This window comes from Rhyacophila brunnea, unplaced genomic scaffold (assembly GCF_057557595.1).
Source record: "Rhyacophila brunnea isolate RB1 unplaced genomic scaffold, BYU_Rbru_1.0 scaffold_15, whole genome shotgun sequence".
NCBI classification, from domain to species: Eukaryota; Metazoa; Arthropoda; class Insecta; order Trichoptera; family Rhyacophilidae; genus Rhyacophila; species Rhyacophila brunnea.
In genome coordinates, this window is record NW_028232806.1 from 5,323,271 (window position 1) to 5,346,997 (window position 23,727).

General features: G+C 34.0%; 2 protein-coding genes across 3 annotated transcripts; both read right to left on the reverse strand.

Moving 5' to 3' along the window:
* Nucleotides 1-1,545: 1,545 nt before the first annotated feature.
* On the reverse strand, nucleotides 1,546-12,016 carry LOC147074837 (RNA polymerase-associated protein CTR9 homolog). Of its 2 annotated transcripts, XM_085942818.1 has the most exons (6): nucleotides 11,595-12,016; nucleotides 6,669-6,778; nucleotides 5,518-5,759; nucleotides 5,052-5,290; nucleotides 3,839-4,034; nucleotides 1,546-1,986 (listed from the first exon to the last, which is right to left on the reverse strand). In XM_085942818.1, the coding sequence occupies exons 3-5, from the start codon at nucleotides 5,587-5,589 to the stop codon at nucleotides 3,950-3,952; spliced, it is 396 nt and encodes a 131-aa protein (XP_085798944.1). In that variant the 5' UTR covers nucleotides 5,590-5,759; nucleotides 6,669-6,778; nucleotides 11,595-12,016; the 3' UTR covers nucleotides 1,546-1,986; nucleotides 3,839-3,949. The 2 variants fall into 2 exon arrangements, with proteins under 2 accessions (XP_085798944.1, XP_085798945.1); XM_085942819.1 differs by lacking the exon at nucleotides 11,595-12,016 and having other exon boundaries at nucleotides 1,547-1,986; nucleotides 6,669-6,999.
* A 1,159-nt stretch (nucleotides 12,017-13,175) lies between these two features.
* Nucleotides 13,176-17,155, reverse strand: LOC147074838 (uncharacterized). The gene is made up of 2 exons (XM_085942820.1): nucleotides 16,536-17,155; nucleotides 13,176-13,774 (listed from the first exon to the last, which is right to left on the reverse strand). Exons 1-2 carry the CDS (start codon nucleotides 16,903-16,905, stop codon nucleotides 13,464-13,466), a joined length of 681 nt encoding a protein of 226 aa, XP_085798946.1. The 5' UTR covers nucleotides 16,906-17,155; the 3' UTR covers nucleotides 13,176-13,463.
* Between the last annotated feature and the right edge of the window lie 6,572 nt (nucleotides 17,156-23,727).

Sequence of the window (23,727 nt, forward strand, 5' to 3'; positions counted from 1 at the left end):
TCTCAAAAACAACTAACTTTGCTGCAAAAGAAATTTCATCATTACATTCATACAATCAATATGACTGGATTCGAAACCGTTTCGCAACCAATGCCAAAAATTCTATAGATCCGCTTTCTCTATAAATTTGAGAGGAATTAGTTGAATTGGGAAACGATGGGACTCTAAAAATTGAATTTTGCCGATGTTCCATTGGCTATTTTCTGGATTTCGGTTAAAAAAGAATATTCTTGGATTTCCGACAAGGCTATTGCAGTTCAGCTACCGTATCTACGATATATGTGTGCAAAAGTTTTTCAACTCAAGTTATTATTAAAAATTTCGAGAATGTAGTATAACCAAGAACTTCGGGAACTTTCTTTAAAATATCAAGTCAAAAAATACACAGGGTGGGGGACTGATAGGCCTCTAGCCTGAGGGACCAGGCTCAGGGGTGGGACTGCGTGGCAGGTCAACCAGATAAGAAAGATAAACACAAATTACTAATTTGCTCACATATTAAAAAGAGTCGACTGCAGCGCTATTTTACTACGCTGGTAAACATTCGATCGTAGGTTACAATAATTATTTATTATTATTGTGTCAATATTCGACAAACAAATATTCTTAACCAGACAACTAACCATAATTCAAGTGGATGTATTAATAAATACAAACATTCAATACCATTAATTTTACCTCAAACACCATTTTAAAAACTCTATTTTAGAGTATCACACTGTCTTTAACCTTAGCGATAGGTAGGAGGGGCAAATATCCTAGTCTGTGGTCCCCCTTCAGGATGTGGGGTCCATGTTTTGGTGTATAAATTGTTTTACAAGTGGTGTCACTGTCTTCTGCGAAGACCTATGGTGTGTCGTGGGTGAGAAAAGGTTGCGGGGCACTGATTTGCATATGTAATAACCGGTATCGGTGCAAGTCGGTTTACAGGAAGCCAGGCGGGAACCGCGCCAATTTTCATTGCTGATTTTGGCAAAATTCATGAATACAAAAATGAAAACCTAACCTAACAAATATTCCAGTAGGTACCTATATCAGCTTTTTTCAAAATTTGTTTGCCGCTGGCTTCCTATATACTGACAAGAACAACATACCTACCTACCTGCACTGTTTGAAAACACCTCAGAAACATTGGTACTTGAAAAAATATTACACCTGACAGGATTCGAACCTGTATACATCGAATTCTGGCCGATGTGCTTTACCAATTTAGTCACCAGTATTATATCCAATTACGGCATAACTAGCCGTAATGTGACTGAAGCTTTTTACAAATTATGCTAGTATTATTGACCTTTGCGGTTTGGTCAGAATACAATGGGACACAGCTTCCAGCAGTTCCATTATTCGAGCAGATATGTTTTAAAATTGTGTATGTTCATAAAGAATGTCACCCTCACAAATATTGTGATATAGTATATTCTATAAGATCCCTTTAGAGCACAGTGTAATTAGTAATATAATGCTTTCTGCGAATATTATTTAATAATATTTTATAACTTAACAGCTGAGCAAAGGAAAGGGTGAAAAAATGAAATTACATTTATCATAAAACATCAATTATTTATTAAAATACTTAAAACTACCTATCTATTAAAAATCATCAATCCAAGAGGTACTTAACTGGGTGGTCGACTTAAACTTAAAAATGTAAGGAGGTGTAACATGTAATTTCTTTGCTTGGTCTAAATATATTACAATAAATCATCAATGTTATAAAGGAAAAAATCAATGTGGGTAGGTAGTTACATAGGTGAGTATTAAAAGTAATAAACTTCTGTGACCAATCAAAACGTGGGCGGACATTCTTCTCAGGATGAGCACCATGGTGTAGAGTAGAGAGCCGTTACACGGCCTAACTCGTCTGGCTCGTAGCAAAGCTATATTGGCTTCCTGGAGTCGATTCGCATACGACACAGCTCGGGCCATGCAAATCAAATCATCCACATTATGGTGAGCGTGGAATTTGTTCAAACAATTCTCATACTGCAAACAAAAAAGCATTGATAAGATTAAGCAAACATGTACAGAAATAAACAGAATATTACTTAAAAGTATTTGCTGTATAAACGTATACATACTACGTAGTCAACAATTTATTGTTTTTACATTTCATTGCTTGTTTGACCATTAGATGGGTGAGCAGCACATTGCATAGATAGCAGTGGTGAAGGGTGGAGGTAGGCTGTTAAGAACTGCCATACATAGTGCACATTAAACTTTGTCAGTCATGCATATTTTTTTCATTGAAATAAGACAACTTACAGATGGTGTTGGGTTAGTTTTTTTAAATTCAATTAAACCCTGCAAAAACAAGTCTTTTACAGATTAAAATTCACAGAGACTTTTTTGGAATACACTTTTTTATCCCAAATTGCTCCATTAGATTTAGTCGATCACCCTTGTCATATAGATACACATATTTCGGACCATGAATTGGATCTACAATTTGGCTGCTGCTCTCTATAAAGACGTGCTTGGTGAATTGTGAATCTGAATCACTAAACTGTTTTACAAGTTTCACAATGCAGATAATAAACACCTCTTCTCTGAAGTGTATATTGATCTATCTAGTATCAACGATGAAACAAAGACAGATGACAAAATGACTCAGATGGTTATACATAATTATTATATCTTTAAAAATGAAAGTTTATATCTTGCATATTAATAAAAAATGGGATGATATAACTGCAAATCAGACTGCTCTAATTAAATCCAAGCTTCGATGTCATCTGGGAATTGATCAGTGACTTTCTTGAGATGTGCACGAGCTACATCTCGTTAAGATTGAAAGGTAGATTTAGCGTATAGGGATCCAAGAATTTTTATTATCTCGTAGTTGTTTGGTTTAGCCTTTATGACATTTTCGAAACATTGGGAGGCCCAGTGAAGGAATAATTGTTGAATACAATATGTAAAACAAATTAATATATTTATACATTGGCTTTGGATGAATTATTTGAATTCGCCCACCTACAGTATTGACAATAATAATTACAACATTATATAGACTAGAACATAAATTTCAGTCCTTATACTTGATAAAAAAATAAGAAGAAAGTTGGATGGCAAAATTAAAAAGTGGGCACGATCCTCAGCTATGAGTGAACGACCAAGAAGAAGGATGTATGTGGCAGTGAAGAATTATGGACCGAGAAAAATGGAGGAAGCTAAGGAGGCCATCATCCAACTGTAGATCGACCCCGGCTGATGATGATGACTTGATAAAAACTTATTGTGTGAACAAAACAATTATTGTAAAGCAATTTTCTTAAGTGGTGAATACCAGGTCATATTCTATTATATACAAAATTTGATTCATAGATAGCATAAGGATCTCTTCGAATTTTCATACTGACATACTAGTACTTTTTAATAATTTAAATTAAATTATAGATTCTTCAAGATGTTACACAAGATTTAACAATGAAACATTCATCAATCTTCCATACATAACTCGAAACAGGTTCAGAAACAAACCTAATTGATAAAAATGTTAGAACATGACATGGGAATCAACCCTTGATCTATCGCATGCCAGCTGAGTCAGCTTGAGAAGATCCAAGATTTTTCGAATGGGTATCTTACTGAGGCTGTTCCAAGTTAAATATTTTCAATGAAGACTTACGTTCTTAAATCACGTGTATTATTTAGGAATATCAACTGTTAAGCTGTGGACCCAATAGGTTGAGCAAACCATCATCTATTTCTTGTAAAAAATATCTGTTATGAGACCTCTTCGTGAGGCAGCCGAGATCCATATCAGATTGTAGGGCCAGTAAAAAATATATTTTTAACTGTACGCATATACAAATATGATATAAAATATACATACATTCTCTGAATCCCTTCGATAAAATAATATACATCTGCTCGAGGCCAAAGTGGGGCAGGACAAATGCAGAAAGCGCAAACTGCGTAGCCTGGTCGTGGTGTCTCGTGCAAGTTAGTAACAGCTCTCCGCACACAACCCCTGATTCTCTGTGTTGTGGAACGCACGCAGAGTCAGGTACTGGACTTGGATTGCAATCCTGAAAACAAATAACAAAACAACTGAATGAACTGAACTGAGAAAAATTTTCACCCTGCTGAATTAAGCGGATACACAAGGAGATTGAATTACTAGATAGATGGAGCAACGAGATCTTTTTAAAATTTATGTAGAAAGAATTTTATTCTTTTCCTCATAAATTTCACACTCATGTGATATATGAAATTTACATTATGTATGTAATTTTATTAATCAGACATTATTATAGGTTCATATAATTTCTTCATGTTTTCTTTAGAGATTAAATGGCCCACATGCTCAGCGTAGGTTAAAATGGAGCTTTTATGGTATATTCAGAGCATAACCCTGGACATCAATAAGACGTTTTAGATAATCAATTTATATAATTTTGAAGCCTTATTATCCTCTATATTTATTTTAAACATTTGATGACTGCATAAAGTATTTTTATTACATAAAATAGTATTCTTTTAAACTTCTCGCTCTAATGTTTTAGAATATAATCATATTTCGGTACATCCATGTGCAGTGGTGTTAATATTTTTTAGATTCATTAATTTTTAAACGCATTTACAAAACCATTAGTAAAATTAATGGTAACATTATATTATAGTGACATATTTACGATAAAAAAATATATTTAATAATCTTTGTGATTTATATCTTGATTAATAATCTGCATTTTATTATTAAAAAATTGACACGATTAACACATTTAAAGATAATTCTAAAGATACTAATTATAAGCTATGTCTTTGACCATTCAAATATGATAAACATCCTACGAATAATGTTTGAATTACAATAATTATTGACCTAGGAATAAGGTACTTAGTATTTTTTTGAAATACGCCATTTCTATTGGCATTTCCCAGTGGTTAAGCTACAACATACGGCCGTAGCCATAAATTGACAAACGATAAATGAAGTAGGGAGTAAGATCATGGTAACGCGCCTGTTTGAACATGTACCGATTTAAAAAAATATATTTTTTTCGGTTAGGTTAGATTATGGTTACAATGTAAGTATCCCAAACCTTGCTTTATCCTGATTATTTAGCTTTATAAAGCAATGGCCCATGCCAAAACGGAGAACAGCCAGGCGGTTGGAGTTGGTTTTCAGAGTTTCCCTGTAGAAGCCGAGAGCGCTGCGGTAGTCTTTTTTATTAAAAGCGATGTACACTCTCCATTCAACACAAAATTGAATTGAGCATCCGCCATCCACCACTTTCTTACCCTCCAACAAGCACAAGTATGCTCGGCCCAAAAGATGATTCTGCAAAAAAAAAAATGCAGATGTAGGTACAGCATTTATGCCAGTAAATAAATTTGGCTGTTGTATAATGAAAAATCAGTTGTTTTCATTTTGTTTTTCCAAGTCATGTTGTGAATGGATTGAACTTGTAAATTGTAAAGTTCACTTCATATTATTAAATATAATTAAATAAATTTGAACAAAATTTGACTAGGTTGAATAAAATAGGAAATGAAAGTGGGTCTTACATGATCGTACTTGATGATTTTGTCGGCAGTGGTGTATACGTTTGTGGCTTTGGTGAACAGATCCCGTTTCATGTTTTAATTCTTTTCATGGTTAGCTTCCTGCACGCAGTATGCGGCGAGCATGTCCAGGCACAGCATCTGATCTTCCTCTGAGTTAGAATAATCGATGTTGGCCACGGTTAGTGCAGCCCGGATCCAAGATTTTGATGAAGTCATCAGTTCTTTTTGTTTACGTACGGCACCTGTATAGAATACAAACATTTATATGAGAATACGCAATTTAAAAAAATAAAAGGACCCTCGCAAACGATGCCAATAGAAATCAAGATCCGACAGGTCCCATCCATTCATTCAAATATCATTCTCTCTGGACATAAAAATGTGGATAAATGTGGTTGAAAAATTAATCCTGCCTACATCGCAATAAGGGTTATTGTTGTACAACATTTCTTTCCAAAACGCTAATATATATATATTATATTGTAGCAAGTAGTTAAATATTAACTTTACCCACATCGCAAAAAAAGGATTATTCAAGATTTTTGAAAGATGTCTTTGACCTATTCTGCAAAACTTGCCCACTTTAATATTGTGATTTTGTATGAAACGGTGTATTATCATGGTACTTAGTTATACAAACGAGTAAGTTTTAATACCCGCTCGGTTATTGTAACTTGGTTTCTATGGGGCACTATTTCTTTCAAAAAGTTTGAAACGTCATATGATGAGCAAGGTCTTTTTTCATTGAGGCATGACCATAATAGATTAAATTGGACTAGAAATCATGCATTCTTGCACGCCAATCGAGGTATCGGGAAGATTCTACAGGTGTCACTCTTAGCACAGCTATGAAAAACGCCCAACGTTCGGTACACCATGGTATACGCTCGACTATTTGTGTCGAGACGTGGTGGTTGGCGATGGAGAAAAGCAAACACCAGAGAGTAATCATTACCCATAAAATTGATTACAAAAGAATTCATTTAGTTAGGTATTTAGTATAATATTAATATACCTACTCAAAAGGGTTCGCCATCCCGATTATAATTGATAGTTTTTTTTTTCTACAATAGACTGTTTTCCCTAGGAAATTGATGGTGACATTCTAACTTCATTACATTCCATGCGTAAAATCTAAATTTACTACTTACGCCAACATTGACCCAGATGATAAATGGGATCTCTCTAGGCGAAGAATTTATTAGTAATTTTTTCATCTCATGCGGTAGGTAATATTTGTTCAGGATCGAACTTCGATCACCTGAAAATAATTTAGATTAGGCAAACGACATTGGTTACGTTAATCACATGTCATAAAATGAAGTAAAATCACATCACAAAACTTTTGCTAGTTCAATGTAATAATTATAACGAAACTAAACATTCAAAACGATACATTTTTATAAAATAAGTCATGTTAAAGGTTTATCTTTACACTATTACCAAAAATCAAAATGTTTCGAAGTCGCATGACCTAGCACCGGCGGCACGGTAGGTACGAGGAACTAAAGAGTGACGTCATTACATTTTAAGCATACGCATCAGTGTTGCCATATTTTTCTATGCTGATTATAGTACAAAGGCGTAAAAATTATAGTATTTCTAAAAAATATATAGTACAGGAACATTTTTCGTCTTGAATCCTTTAAAATTATAGTATTTTGGTATATTTGGCGTAAAATTATAGTATTTTACATTTTTCGCGATATCAAAATTATAGTATTGTACTATAATTATAGTACGGTTGGCATCACTGATACGCATTGCGAGTTCATGTTATGGGAATTCACCGTCATCGAGCTGCATTGAGAAAACGAAACTTGGGATGCCCCGCAGTGTTGCCATATTTCGAAAGTGGAATTATAGTACAGTGCCTTCAAAATTATAGTATTTCGGCAAAAAGTATAGTACGCGTTGAGTGACCGATAATTTTCTGCATTTTCAAAAAAATATACATGAAGGGTAATTAACGTCTTGTTTTTTTAGACAGAATTCAAATGTTAAGTCAGTGGTTTTCAAACTTTATGTTATTACGCCTCCCTTTAAAAAAAATCTAATCTAGGCGCCCCCCCCACCCCTTATTTCATTAAATAATACAGACACCTTTTTAAATAGTCAACAATGTACCTACCTACTTACGAATACAAAAATGAAAAAAAAATACTACTTACATTACATTAATTTTTGATGAATGCGCTTGTTTATTAGCACAATCAATTTCAATAATTGTCAATCCAAATTCATCTTCGTTCATTGACAAATGGATTCTATCATGGACCCTACATTCCGTAGCGGACCCCCCGGGCCTAGATTTTTCAGTCATATATTTAAAATATTTAATAGTTCCGAAACAAAGCAGCGCCGCAGACGACTTTTTTTTGCTATTAATAAAATAATGTGAAAAGTGCATTAGCAAACTAAACCAAGAACTCTGGTATAGAAATCATTTAAAAATAATGGAGACATGGCGAACTTTTTTTTGTCATTTTGATTTCCAAAGCTCCAATTTTTTATTAATGCCCTCACTTTGTTGTTTTAAATCAATGAATGCATTAGTGGTCCTTGGATTGATTTATTCACTTAATTTTTTTTAAATTTCAACCAAATAGACAAGTTTAACAACAAAATTATCGTTCTTAAACAAATTTGCCTCAAATTTCAACATTATGATTAATTTGACCCTTTTATTTCATTTTTTTACGAGATAGCCATTGCGCTTCACAATAGTATAGAAGTGAGGGATTATATAATCAGTCTCCATATTTGCAGAAAGATTTGGAAACAACCTTTTATAGAACTGTTTTTTGTGTAGTTTATAACAAGCGGCCGTTAAACTATGCATTTGCAAACTGCAAACTTGTGGCTACATTAATTGTATTAAATTTTTTGCGCCTCCCTTTGCAACATTCCACAGTTTGGAAATCACTGTGTTAAGTAATTAACGTCACCTTTTTTAGACATGCGAATTATTTATTTTTTTTGCTTCTCACGGATTATTTTGGCGTTTGGCGATGTTTTTTTTCTATTGGCAACTTTTTTTCCGATTTCTCAAAATTATAGTATTTTGGGCGTACTATAACTGTTTTATATCGTACATAGTACGCAGACGAAAACTATAGTACAAATACTATAATTATAGTACGGTTGGCAACACTGATGCCCCGTAAGGAATTATTGTTTTGCCGTAATCTATTTTCACATTGCTGCAGAATTCATGTATAATAATTTTCTTATAAGGAATAATCGTCAACTTAACCCTTTGTCTGCTGTACAGTATAACGGTACGCTACGGCGTACGCCAATCGATGTATGAAGCTTCTGTAAGCAACATAGAAAAATAATGAATCATTTCAGCGGGGCTTATAAAATTTGTATCAAAAATACGACTTGGAAGTTAAAGGCTTAAAATAGTATACGATCACTGCGTTATAGTTTTTACGATCTGCTATCACATAAACAGTAAAAAATAATGATTCATAATATAACACAGCATAATAATATTATTAATTATTAATGATTTGCTGTATTTTTTACCTAACAACGATATTATGTAGCTTACTGATTGTTTATCTTTTTACACAAACTGCAACACGCATGCAACTCTAGTGAAGTTGATATGCCTAAAAAATGTGTGCATTTTTTTTAACAGTCGTGAGATAATAATGATATTATCATGGGAAAAATGACTCTGTTTTGTACAGAATACTACAAGAAGAAACACCGCTAGATTAAAAACTCAGGTTAAATGGACGAGGCTCTAAAACAGCAGTTAATAAAATTGACAAAGCTCCAATTTCTACAAATATTTAACTACTTATCTATTTCATCACACTATTTCTGATTGTGGAAGGAAACAAGCCCTACTATTCGATATTTGCCCGGTGACATTACAAGTACGTTTATGCATCAAGACTTCATATCAAAAGATACGCATCTCAACTGGTCACAATATGACGTTTATAGAAGTCTAATCAAAGAAATTTAATGATGATAGGTACCGACCTACATTTTTTACTAAATTGGGACATGAGGAATATGAGTAGGTAGGTACCTATCTAGTGTGAACAATAATATTCACTTCATTTTCAAGAACACGAGAAAAATGATTCTTTGGATGTAATTCTAGATTGCGACATTTGCGTTTCATACAAAACACATAGGTAGGTAGGAGTAAAGAAGAGTTGATTAAATAAATGGTCGATTAGCACGTTTTATGCCTTTTTCGCTCTCAAGCGTGACTTCAAAAATATTACCAACTGATCGGTGCGAAACAAACATTTGACGTTATCTGCTTTCATATATTATATTTTATGATAAACTCAAACAACATTCATGCCGAAGAGACCACTCTTAAATGGTTCCATGAATAAACAGAACTTAAGAAAAAAAACGGTGACAAAACAGAGCAGCGATAAACAGAACTATGACATTTCAGGAGAAATAACTTTTAATAGGTATTTAAAATTGTCGTAGCAACACAGGTTTTCAATACGCCGTAATAAATCAAATTAAATATGAGTACTTATATTATAATATAAATATAGGTAGGTAACTATTCTATCCATACATATACTGCATTCCTAATCGCTGAAATGAGGACTCAACTCGGTGTTGTCGGCAAGTTAGGTAGCCTGCCAAAGCTGACTGGAAGAACGAAATAATGAGTTTAAAATTCTGTGAAGATAAAAAAAACAGGAAGATCGCCTCTCTTCTAATTATAGCAAGGAATCAATCATTTTGAGGCTGCTGTTGAGAGATGTCCCATGACTACAAATGTTATAAAGGTTTTTGCAACGCCATTTTTTCATTGTACCTAGTCACCCAAGCATTTCGAACCTATAATATACCTAGACGTCCTAGACGAAATAATATAGCTTGCCAGCGATTATTATTAACCAATGCCCATACAGGTCACATTGAAGTTTAAAAAATATATGATAGGTAGGTACCTACCTACCATTAGTAATCGAGTGACAATAATAGTCGTGCATGATTATCATTTTTGAGGTTTTTACGCCGAATATGTATAATATGTACATATTTCCTTTATAAGTATTTAATTAATACATAGATAGGGTGACTTTTATATATTATGAAAATTGGCCATAGTATAGTAGTTGGCCGTTTTAACTTTTAGTTGATAAAATAAGGTGTCAGTAGTTATTTTATTACGTCGTCTGTTGATATGTAGGTATAGCTTGGTCTCCATTTTCACACAGAACAACTTGAACCAAAATTATTCCCTGTGATTTTTTTAGAAAAGTTATTGGTGAAGAAAAATACGATAACTTTAAAATGATAAACACTAGAAAGGCTGTGAAGACACCGCCAAAATTTATAACTTGTTTCAATATTGTGGAGTTATTTTAAAACATCAGAAAATGAAAAGACCAGAGCAGCATTAAATTTCACTGCCACAAGGTAACAGCTTCTACTGTGCAAATACACAATAATAAACAGTTACAGAAACAGTAAAGAACACTAAATGATATACAACCATAGTCTAATCACGAACCGACAATCATACATAATATTATTATCTCAGCAAGATGACATTGAACCATCCACATCTGTTTATTTGATCCACTGTGGCGCAGTTGAAAAACTATGTATTCCGGTTAAAAAACCTAAACGAAAATTGAAGAAAAAAATTAAAAACTTCTTTTTGCAATAGTGAAACGCAACAGTTGTTATTAAAATAGGTACAAATACCTAATTCGGAAAATATTATTCTTTGCAGATGACACATAATAGGAATTATCGATATTAAATGATATTTTAATAATTATATAGTACTTATAGCAATTATTATATTTAACACAAAAAATATTGCTCCAGTATTGGAAGATAATGATTTGTTTTTGTGTCTTGCATTATGTGGTGCCAGATACTATCTCAGATGGTATTTCAGATAAATCCGGCATTCATAAGAGAAACAAGGACGATTCTGAAATGATGGATACAGTGAAATACTGAAACCTGGTTTTTTCAATTATTTTTTTAATGGTTTTTTCATATTATTTTATGTTTTTTTTTAAATTTCAATAAACCTTTTTAATAAATACATATGTACCTACCTACGTTATTTAATTTTACTGAAATCTTCATGATTATACCATTTGGAGCCATATAATAAGCATTTTTTTTTCGTCACCTAATTGCGCGGAACTTGTAACTCCACTTTTGTTCTAAAATGAGTTAAGTATGCAGTGTTATAGTAAATTTAATTATTGTCTATCGGTCTGTTCGTATACCATCCGTGTTGTTGGTTCAAATAGACTATGTGACGATTGGGCACATATGTGACAAGAGCGTTTTCGTGTCTATGATCATATCTATGCCATTCCGTTTACACATAAGCAGATATATGTCAAAAAAATCTATGACAGAGGCGTGGGCATAGATTCTATGACACCCGTATGTGCCAATCCGTTTACACGTCACGATGCCGTAAAATCTATTGTGACACATATTTGCCACTGATAAATACTACCAACATGACGCTTGACAAACTTTATGGTTGGTACGCCTTCGTAAACGTCAAACAGATAATATAAAACGAAATAAATCAGTAGGCTTGTTAGATTTTAAATTTATTTAACTATTTGGTTCCTGTCCATATGATATTATCATGGCGGCGGATGGAGCTACTGCCGCGGCAATCGTGGCATATTTATTGTTGGTAGACGATAAAAAACCAAGACGCAGACGAGTTTGGGTTCGTCAGTGGATTGCAAGACGGGAGACTCTCGGATGTTATAGTAATTTAATAAGAGAGCTAATAGCTGAGGATACGGCAATGTATAAAAATTTTGTACGTTTGTCGCTGGAAGATTTCGATACATTGTTGTTAAAGGTTGAGCCGATTATAAAAAAGAAAGACACCCATATGCGTAAATCCATTACGGCCGGTGAGCGATTGGCAATAACATTGCGTTACTTAGCCACAAGTAAGAAAAACATGCCTATTCACGTAATTCAAATATACCTCGTGCTTCACAACTGACTTTTATTTTAACACTCGGTAATTTTATAGTAGTCCATATAGTTTTTTGTGACCATAAACCAAACGTAACCCCAAAATAATTAGGTCGTGGGTCTCAAAACACCTTAACGACAATAACGATATGGAATACTATAAAATTACCTACACAAAAACTCGTGTCAGCTAGCTTTTAAAAAATCCCTTTAACTATGTATGGTCCGTCTGATCAAATACATTCCTAGGTACATAATATTATCTTTATTTTGTCGGTCTCTGGTCATTCCTTGCCTTGGTATAAAGATCTCTTTTCTACTCAAGTTAATATTGATAGCCGATCAATCATTCAGTACCTAATTATTTATTGGAAATTGCTGTAACAATCTCTTTCTCGTCGTAACCCTATGACTGAGGATCGTGATTGGAACCGAAATAAGTACTGTAAGGATCGGCTGTCTTTAGTTTTACCCATTCTCTGCAAACCTTGCGGTAAAACTGGTAGAAGCTATCAGTTACGTTAATAATACTGACCTATAATTACAATGTAGTGTAACAATTTTCCAGGTGATTCCTACCAATCTTTGATGTACTTATTTCGTGTACCCCAGTCAACAATATCCAGTATTATACCTGAGGTCTGCGACGCAATATATGATGTCCTGAAGAATGATTATTTAAAGGTAAATTAAACAATATTATAATTTTAGAGAATACAATTTTATTACACAGTTTAAAATAAGAAGAAGAACATGGACTATAAATGAAATTTATGGCTGATGCATACTGCTTTACACCTAAAAGACTAATCGGGATCTGAAATCTTTTAATTCACTGGAGAGACATGGATTTTTAGAAAACACATCACATTATATTTATAACTTATAGTAATCACAACGATATGAACATAATATACACAATGTAAAAGTGTAATTAATCGGATAATAGTAAAAAAATAGAATTTGAATCAATCCGATAGATCAAATACGTCATCAGTATTTACTGCTTCAGCCTGGTTTTTAATCATCATTTCCGATAAGACGTTTTGTACTTTTTCATGACACTCAATCAAGAGATGCGGCCTAAGCTTCGTCCTCGCCAGCATCGCCATATAATCAAAAAATATTTGGTTATCATCCCGTGGCTTTTGCATCACGTCGATGGCCTGTTTTAGAATGGCTTCTCTGTCGAAATCTGTACCCGATCTTTTTTTCCCCGAGCTGAGGAGACCGGTGTCGACGTACACGATTCGTCGATGAATGAGTCCGTACTCGATGGCTGAAAAATAAAACAAATAAATGTAAGAAAATTATTTTCTTTTTGCAGGTACCTAATACTGAAGATGAGTGGTTACAGCATGCCAATGATTTTGAAAAGCAGTGGAATTTTCCCCACTGCATAGGCGCGATCGACGGAAAGCATGTGGTGCTCACCGCACCACCAAAAAGTGGCAGTCTATATTACAATTATAAGGGCACGCACAGCATTATTTTAATGGCGATGGTTGACGCCAATTATAAATTTACATATATTGATGTCGGTTGTAACGGTCGGGCATCAGATGGGGGTGTTTTTAATGAGTCCACATTAGCTGCAGCATTACAAACCAACTCAATAAAGATACCGGGTGCACGACCATTGCAAAATGGTATTACACCGGTGCCTTATGTAATGGTTGCAGATGATGCATTCTCATTGAAAGAAAACATTATGAAGCCATTCTCCCACAGAAATGCACATGGTCTGGAGCGCATTTTCAACTATCGTTTTTCAAGAGCTCGGCGTATAGTTGAAAATGCGTTTGGGATTCTGTCGGCGAGATTTCGTGTTTTTAGAAAGCCGATTTCTTTAACAGCAGAAAAAACCAAAAAAATTGTACTGGCCACATGTGCACTGCACAATTTTATAATGACATCAAATTCCCAACGCCTTTATCTGGCAAATGGGGACTTAGATGTTGATAACTGCGACGGAACTGTTGTGGATGGGAATTAGCGAAACGTTGCGACTGAAGATGGCAGTCAATTTTTCCCATTACAATCCGTTGCAAGTAACAGTCGCAGTGGCGCTGAAGTGAGAGAAATTTTGAAAAATTATTTTGTGACTGATGGGGAAGTGCCATGGCAATATAATTATGCTTAATTACTCGAAGGATATACTTAATACCATTATTATGTGTTAGCACTCAAAATTTATGTGAATTTTTATAACATGTAAGATATATTTTTAACCTATTATGTAGGTATGTAGTTTATTTTTTAAATATATAATATCTATGTGCTCCAAATGTATGTTTTTTTATATTTAGCATATGAATATAATTTTTCTTTTACTTAATATTTTTGTTTGCAAAGTAAATTTATTATTTTAAAAATATATTATGTTTTAGTGCTCTAAATGTATATTTTATAACATGTGAGTATAATTTGTCTTTTTCTTGGCAAAGTAACATTGTTATATTTTTTTTAATATATCATGTTTTAGTGCTCCAAATATATATATTTTTAACAAAGGTGAGTAGGTATAATTTCTCTTAATATTTTTTTAGGAAAAGTAAATTTGTCTTTCGTTTTTTAAATATATTAATGTTTTAATGCTCCAAATGTAGATATATTATCTTTATAACATGAGTGTATATTTTTCTTTTACACAATATTTTTGTTGGCAAAGTAAATTTTACTCAAATACTTAATATGTTTAAGTTATTATATTAATAGGTATATTTATGTATAATTTCAAAAATAAAATCAAAAAGGATTGAATTAACATAAACATAATGCAGTTTTATTGTTGTCTACATCCATCACATAATACCTATAACATGCTTTGTCAACAGTAGAGGAAGAGAGCTGTAGAATTTATTGAATTGAAATATTTATTTAACAAAATAAGAGTTTTTTTTTTCAAACAACCTATTTAAAAATGTTTTTGTACCGTAGAGTGGACAAAAATTAAACCAACTACTGCCCATCAATTCGACAGGTAAATTTTTGGTGCTGGACTGGAAGTTTACTGTATTGTAATTTGTAGATGTAGACCATGCATAAACATCTAAAAGGAGCATAGATAATATGCTCAGTGGACTCACCGGTGATTTCCATGATATGAATAAAATTATTATTACGACCTATAATTGAATACCAACGTTATTCATACAAAGGTTCTGACTTCGTACAAAATGTAGGTTTGATAGAACATGAAATGTTATTAAATTCAAACAAATTATTTTCCAGCAGATTTACATTGGCATAGCCTAGACCAGGGGTCGGAATAAGCGGCTCTTTGCATAGACGCTTACGGCTATTCAGACATAAACTCCAATTTCACCTTATCTCAAGCAGCCTTATAACTTATGAGTTTATGAAATAGAGCCGCCAGACAAACTTAGATGTACAGCATACTCTACCACTCTTTACTCTACTCATATTTACATCGAGAAGCGCTTTGCGCCCTAATATTTCCCGAAGAAATGGTTACAGTAATGAATTTCATTATCAAAGTAACTAACAGCATCTTGGCCAAACCCCTCTATCATCACCAATTTAAGGTACTCCGGGACTTGGAAGTGGATAGCGAGTACCTAGATTTACTTCTGCACAATGAAGTTCGCTGGCTTTCCAGAGGTAACGTACTGACACGCTTTGCTTCATGTTTAGAAGAAATAAAATTGTTACTACACGAAAAAAACCATCAGGAATCAAGAATTGAGATCACAACGATATGGAATAGAGTATCTTTACCTAGCTCAATAGCCTAAGCAAGTCATCAATTGAAAAGAGAACTGACACTGAATGATCATAGGATATTGTGTTTAATTTCAGAGCATCTGCCTAATATAATACCAAGTTTCAGGAAGGAATGTACCTCAAGGCTACCTACACTTGTGTGGATAGGTACCTAGGTACCTTTATACATTTCATAGAATAATAATATACTATAAATACTTTGCAAAGAGAGCTCGTTATCTGAATTGGAATAGCTAGCCGCTAGAGAAACACTTAACTCGATGTGGAATGTCTAATAAAAATCGTTGCGATACTTGAAGTAGTGGCGACAGCTATCGAGTCGCAGTCAAGGAACTTGAGGAGGCCGAAAAACTTCCATCTAACGTGGTACCTGTCGCTGGTCCCTTGGCCACTCTTTGTCGCCTTTTCCTTATTTTTATAGTCTATATACTGGCACCGCAAACTCTGCCATTTACGCGTGGCATCATCCACCGAGTACTGAGAACCGCTTTCAAGGCCCAAATCTTGTACGATTTGGACCCAAGCAGCATTTCGTTTCACCCTGTTTTTATAATCGGTCAGTGTACAGTCCCACAATAGTGGATTACCTTCCACCAATCCGATTAAATTAATAATTACTTCATCCGTCCAATCTAACACGATTTTGCGAGTTCTTTTGTCCATTTTTTACTAGGTATTGTTTCGTTGTATAGTAGTCAAGATGGCGTTTGAAATCAAAGACAGAAAAACACTTCCCGCGCGATCTATGACCCATAAACAATAATATATGACAACATGTTCGGCATAGATGTCACAGACATAAACTAGTGTCACACAAAATTACCGAGGTGTTTACACTGAGCCGAAAATCTATGACATAGAAGGCCGTCATAGATCGTTTGACATTTATGTGACAGTCTATGACATCGTATTTACACTCTATGACACAGGACGCCAACATAAGAAACGGGGTTTTCGACATATATGTGACCGATCGTCATATAGTGTATTTTAATGTGTCAAACTCGATCACTGTTTCTACTTTACATCAATTTCAATTAATCATGGCCCAAGAAAGCAGAAAGCAGTTAGTTTGGTTCAGTGCTCGAAATAGAAAATCTTACGAACCGGAGCGCTGAATAATCATTCTAAAATATGAAAGTGGGTTAAATATTTTTCGGATATTATAAGGGCGATATGCCTAGTAATCAGGGTTTCATTTATGCTTGAAGGAGCCCTCAGCTAATACACATTACCCCCCCCCCCCCCCTCAGCAATACAACATTAAAATATAGTTTTTTTTAAAGGTACCTACTCATTTTTTACAAAATCACTTATTTTTCATCGATTTTCTTAGAATTGGGCTCTTATCTTCAAAATTCTAGAAGCTCGTATATTTTTGTATTCCTTCGCTGCAAGGTTCTTTTGTGATTTCACATTATTTTTCGGGTTCTGTAGACCTACTAATTTTGGGTCCCGGACCTGTAGCCCTTTTTGTAAATTCAGCCCTGCTTGTAAGAGTAAATAATTACAAATTTGGAGCACATCTGAAATCCGAACAGCCTATATTACATTATAGACCTTATATGACTAATCGTTAATAAAATAAATAACATAACATATTCTCACGAATCAGTTCTTACAACTTTAAAAACTATATACCTACATGCAATATTATCTCAATAACATGAAACGGAACGCAATTTTCAAAGAATCCACGAGCCGGAACGATATCTTTAAGATATTCACGAACAGGAACGGCACTCCGGCGCGTTCCGGTCTATTTCGAGCCCTGGTTTGGTTGTATATTTAATGATGCCAATGTATAATTTAGACCAGTAGTCCTCAGAAAGTTTTCTGGGGGTCCGCGATTTTTTGGCATCCAAATGTTTATGCTAAAATTTTAATAAAAACCTGTGCAACTGTAAGTATTTGAGCATTGTGTTTTTGTCCTTAAAATATATTAATTGTTTTACGTGACGAAATTAACTGCTATCATACGTTATTATAATATATTATATATAATATGGTTTCCTTATACGTTAGCGGTGCGTAATACGTTTCTAATAATTTCAGTAATCCGCAGCTGTAAAAAGGTTTAGAAACACTGATTTCGACCATTTTAAGGGACAAATGAACATTTTAAACATAGTATGGAAGTTTAAGTCCGAAATTTGAATACCTGAATTGAAAACTATTTCAGTCAATCAAATAATTTAGATGGACTAAAATACCTTGTTTAGCAAGAAAAGAAAACATACCTACGCCAGAAGTGAAAAGGAATCTGACAAAATTACTGAAAAATATGTGTTTACAATAGACCTACAATGCGTTTTGATATATCCAAAATCTAATGTGTCCAGCGCATATTTTAAAACAAAACTTGCCATTCATAATTTTACTCTCTGCAACCAAAAACGATTGATGGCTTTGTAATGTTTTGATTAAAGTCAAAAGTGGGCTTACTGCAAATTAGCTTTCCAGTGTAATATGTCAATAATTTACTCTTCCTCTTCTGCCTCTTTCTACGACGACGACGACGACTATAAAACCACTATTCTGTATAGTGATGGAGCAGGGGAAAAAAACCATTAAAAATTTAGTACTCACCAATGCTTTATTAAATTTAAATTGCAATGCCACGTGCAGTGCACCAATGTACAGTAAAAAAAGGAGAAGGACCACACTCAAATTGAGGTTGAACGATTCGCTCTGTAATTGAAATGAGGTTGAGAAATAAAAAAACGTGTTCATGCTGATTATGTAACTGCGTTTAAAGAAGCCAGGAAAACCCTAAGCCAGGGGTTCCCAACCCCGTGCCCGCGGGCACCATGGCGCCCGCGGAACGATTCGTATGTGCCCGCCACTATTCGACAGAGACAGAATTTTCACGCTAGCCTGACACACGCAGAAAACCCGAAATGAACGAACGCCACGAACTGAGCCGATGAACGACGAAGCACGTGACAGTAGTCACGTGCTCGTACCGTCCCAATTGCTTCGGCGATCATCGGCTCAGTTCGGGTTTTCGGCGTGTACAAGGAGTGATGTGCAAATAGCATTCCCCGCCTGGAACCGCGTTGTTGTCATTGTGATTGCGATTGCTGCACCGTTCGGGTCGCGACAGTTATCTAGGAGACATCTTCGTCTGACGAAACACGAATTAGAAGTTTTGATATTCCTTCTATATAGTTATAAAATGAGTGGACCGAGTAAAAGACAACGAAACTATAATTTTAACACTGACTGGGAGGAATCGTACTGTTTCTTTAATGTGAAAAATAAATGCGTCTGTTTGTTGTGTGGTAGTAGTATTGCAGTGCCGAAAAAACATAATGTTGAACGACACTTTCATCTTTAGCATCTTTATGATTGTTTGCTAACAGGATTATCGTCATACACTCCTAATTATGAGGCACTGGCCAATGATATGCAATGCCAAAGATCACATTGACATATTGATATTCTATTTTTTTATAAAATGTTTTCTTTGTATTTGTGTTTTTTGTTTACTTTGTTTACGTTTTGTAAATACATTTCTCTGTGTGTATGCAATTTGAATAATAGCTTTATTATTTTGAAACATTTTTGTTTATTATTTATTAATAAATTATGAATATAAGAAAATAAATTATGGGAAAATGAGAAGTTATGGAAGGAGTTTGTCGATTAAAAATAGGTGGTGCCCGCCACCCTACCGATATTTTAGAATGTGCTCTAGAGTACAAAAAGGTTGGGAACCCCTGCCCTAAGCCATACCATGTCACATATGTATGCCATCATTTTAATAAAAAAAATATTGGTGTTAGCGATGGTGCCCATAGAACGCGTCGAGCGGGCGAAGTCGGCGTATAAGTGTTTATTCATAACCATAATCACACGTCTCTCGCCGCGCATTACCCTTCACCTATGTAATAAGCGGCCCAAGCAGCACAAAACAATTATTTTTACAGCGTCTCTCATAACAAAGCAATAAAAATATTATATTATTTCGGGGCTTGTAATAAATATTTACGACGACATTATTCAACCAGCGAAATATAGTGACACGGAATAAAATAAAACAATGGGTTCTCTGTTATTAAATAATTGCTTTTCGCCCGTCGATCGACGACGCCTCGAGCAGCGTAATTTTGGTAGCCGTGTTCAATGAATGGACTTCTTTGTATTTTCATTAAATCGTATCGCCGAGAAGCGAAAAACGGTGACTCATGCGGCAAGCGGGGCGCAAGGCATCGTCAAGTTCAGTGGGCGCTGGCGTATTTGATTACGTTGTATTTTTGATGATTTACGCGCCACTTGTAGAAATTTTGCACGAGCGCCGCACTCGCTGCGTCAATGGGCTTTATGCCTTAGATTTTACAAATCCATAGTACGACCAGGAAGACAACTAATGACTTATATTCGAGCACTGCAATATAATGGATCTAATAAATGGAAATATTAATTTCAAACTGCGTTTTAGTGAAGAATAGCAAGAGCTCCCTATACGAATAAATTAAAGTACTATTATGCAACCAAAATTCTTTGCAGCCTCCCCTCAACTATATCAAGAAAGGCATGAAATAAAATAAAATAAGTAAGAATACCTTCAGTTCTTGAAAACAAGTATGGTGGCTGATTATCACTAATTTTATAATACTCTGTCAGTTGAAAGCTAACTCGAAAATTAAAATGAATCAAATATTATTTCGTTCATTTATGTGATGCTTATTACCCCTATTTATGCGATTTTATTGAATTTCCAACATAATGTAGACAAGCAATAGATACTGTAAAACTTGGTGCTGTTTATTTTAATTCAAACATTGTAACTCCCAGCTCAAATCTAAAAAAAAAAAAACAAAAGCATACCATGTCTATATTCTATGTTAATAAATATTTTGTAAAAATGACCAGATTTACTCATTTATAACATTAAAATACTAAAAGTGTTTTTCAAATTTCCTAAACCAGTCCGTTTTATTTTAAAACAGTTTTTTCTTCCTTCTGTGAAGAGTTAAAAGTTCCGCGCATTTAATTGACGGAATGTCATTCCAATATTATCTTTTGAAGAAAATATCGTTGCATAAAAATACATTGCATTTTTCAAAAATATGCATACCAACCTAATTATTGTATTATAACTTATTTATTTTTTATTACGGATCATAAGTTAAAAACAAAAGGTAAGTATAATTATTATTTACTGCGTTTTTGCTTATGAAATTAACAAAATCATAAATAAAAAGACAAATTTTAAGTTTAATAATGATTTTTTTTAAATTTTGACACTTTTGTGTATACAAAATATTAATTTTTAAGTAATCTATTATAAACCGAAATATTTAGAGAGCATACACCGTTTTGGCTATTTTGCGAGACTCTGTTGACTGGATCTTCCAAACGGATGCGGTTGTTTTTGTTCGGGATATTTTGACGGGGTACTTAGTGAAAATGGAAAAATGGGAATTTTTCGCGTAATTTACATGGAAAAACAATACAAAATATATGAAAAATCATGTAATTAAATTACTCAAAGCTGTGCATTTAAAAAGTGTGGAAAAAAAATGTTTGATGTTAAAACTTGACGGCCATTCAAAATCAAATTTATAGCTTAATGTAAAAGATAAAAAAATGAAAAAACATGTTAAAAGTTTAAAAAAATATATGTAATCGTATGCACTTAACAAAACAATTTTAAGGTAAATTTAATGGTTCAAGTATCAAGTCACTAAATTTAAAAAAATAATATCTCTCAAGATATAATCTCGAAATCAAAAAAAGCACGTGCACAAACGTAAGCCAATAATAGACAAATTGATGACCTAATAAAAAGTTTTAAAAGTTTGTTGGGTGGTTCGACTTAACGTTCATCAAATATTTCATATCAAATATCTCACGCACTATATAAAAAAATAAATAAAAAAGTATGCAGAATTGCGCATTAGCTTTGCGACAAGAGATTTCATTAAAAAAAATATTTTTAAACCCACGCAGTCAGGTTTTGCATACAAACTTAAAACTTAAATAGCACGCTGAATACAGATGTAAAGGCAAAAAAAAATCGTGCACTAACGTTCACTACTAACGCACTAGTGTTTACAATTTAAATTTTGAAAAAAATCTAAGTTTAGTGACACAAGTATCCAGCATTTAGCTGGGTCACCCAAATTGAAATCCGAATAACCCCCTTAATGTGCATGCACAAACGAAAGAAACGCGTGCACAAACGTGCACTAACGATGCACAAACGAATGCACACAAAAAAAGTTGAAATTTCAACATTGGGTGACCCAACGTTTAGCTGGAACACCCAATTTGAAATTGGAATTTTTCGGTTATTATAGGTGCACAAACGAAAAAAAATCATGCACAAACGTGCACTAACGATGCACAAACAAACGCACCCAAAAAAATTTGGAGTTTTAACATTGGGTGATCCAGGTAAATGGACCTGCGAATGACGTCTGTCAAAATATCAAAATACATTATTATAATTATGTAATAATGTTATTATAAATTATTTGTTTAAATCACTTGATAATTAATTGATTTTAAGAAATAATATGATGGATTTTGAGCAAATTAAAGTGGAAGAAATAGAAAATGAAACCATTTTTTTAAATTTCCGTGCCGTTTCTCAAACTTATTTTTGAATACAAGTACCTACTTAGTACACTGAAAGACATGACACAAAAGCCCTACCGGCTTTACCTACTTCGGTTGCAAGATAATATATCTATAAAGAAATGCTTGTCTATTGTTTCTCTTTTCATGTAGGAATAATAATTGATAACATAATTCAAGATAACATAATAATATGGGCCTCCACAGAGTGGAGGTTTGTATTAACAGATTTTGTATTTACGAGCCATGGATGTTAGCCACTTGCTCAACCTATTTGGTCCATACTCTGACTCATACACAAATTGAAAAACAATATGTGTACTTGCCAGACCCAGGATTCGAACCTGGGACCCAACAAACTGGCCAATGACTGATGCTTCGCACATGGTGCTACTGAAAACCACTTACAATAATAATATCATAACCTCAAACTGTCAAACACATTGTCTTTCCTACTTCATTCTAAGCTTTTTCCGTGATATCTTTACGGGAATGTTCTGGCAGCCTGTAATTATACAGGTAGGAGTATTTCTCGACTTCTGCCACATATTTCCAGTTAAAAATCAGTTTGCCCATCTTTATCTTTTGACGTCTATACTTGTTATTGCTTGTTCAGTTCAGTCCAATTTTAGTAAGAAAATATGATTTTTCATCGAATCTACTGATATTGGCACCACTGTTTTATGGGTGACTGGAAACTGGAAGACTAGCATGTCGCGTCTCTTCGGTTTCGGTCGTGAACGTTTTGAAACTGAGAGATTCCAGTCTTGCCGTCAGCGTGCCGCCATTGAAATACATTAGCTAGATACTGGCTGGAATTTTAGTTTCAGTCGCGTCTTTTTTGAGTATTCTCGTGAGTGAATGGGCCAGACTTGTTACACGACCAACGTCTCCATA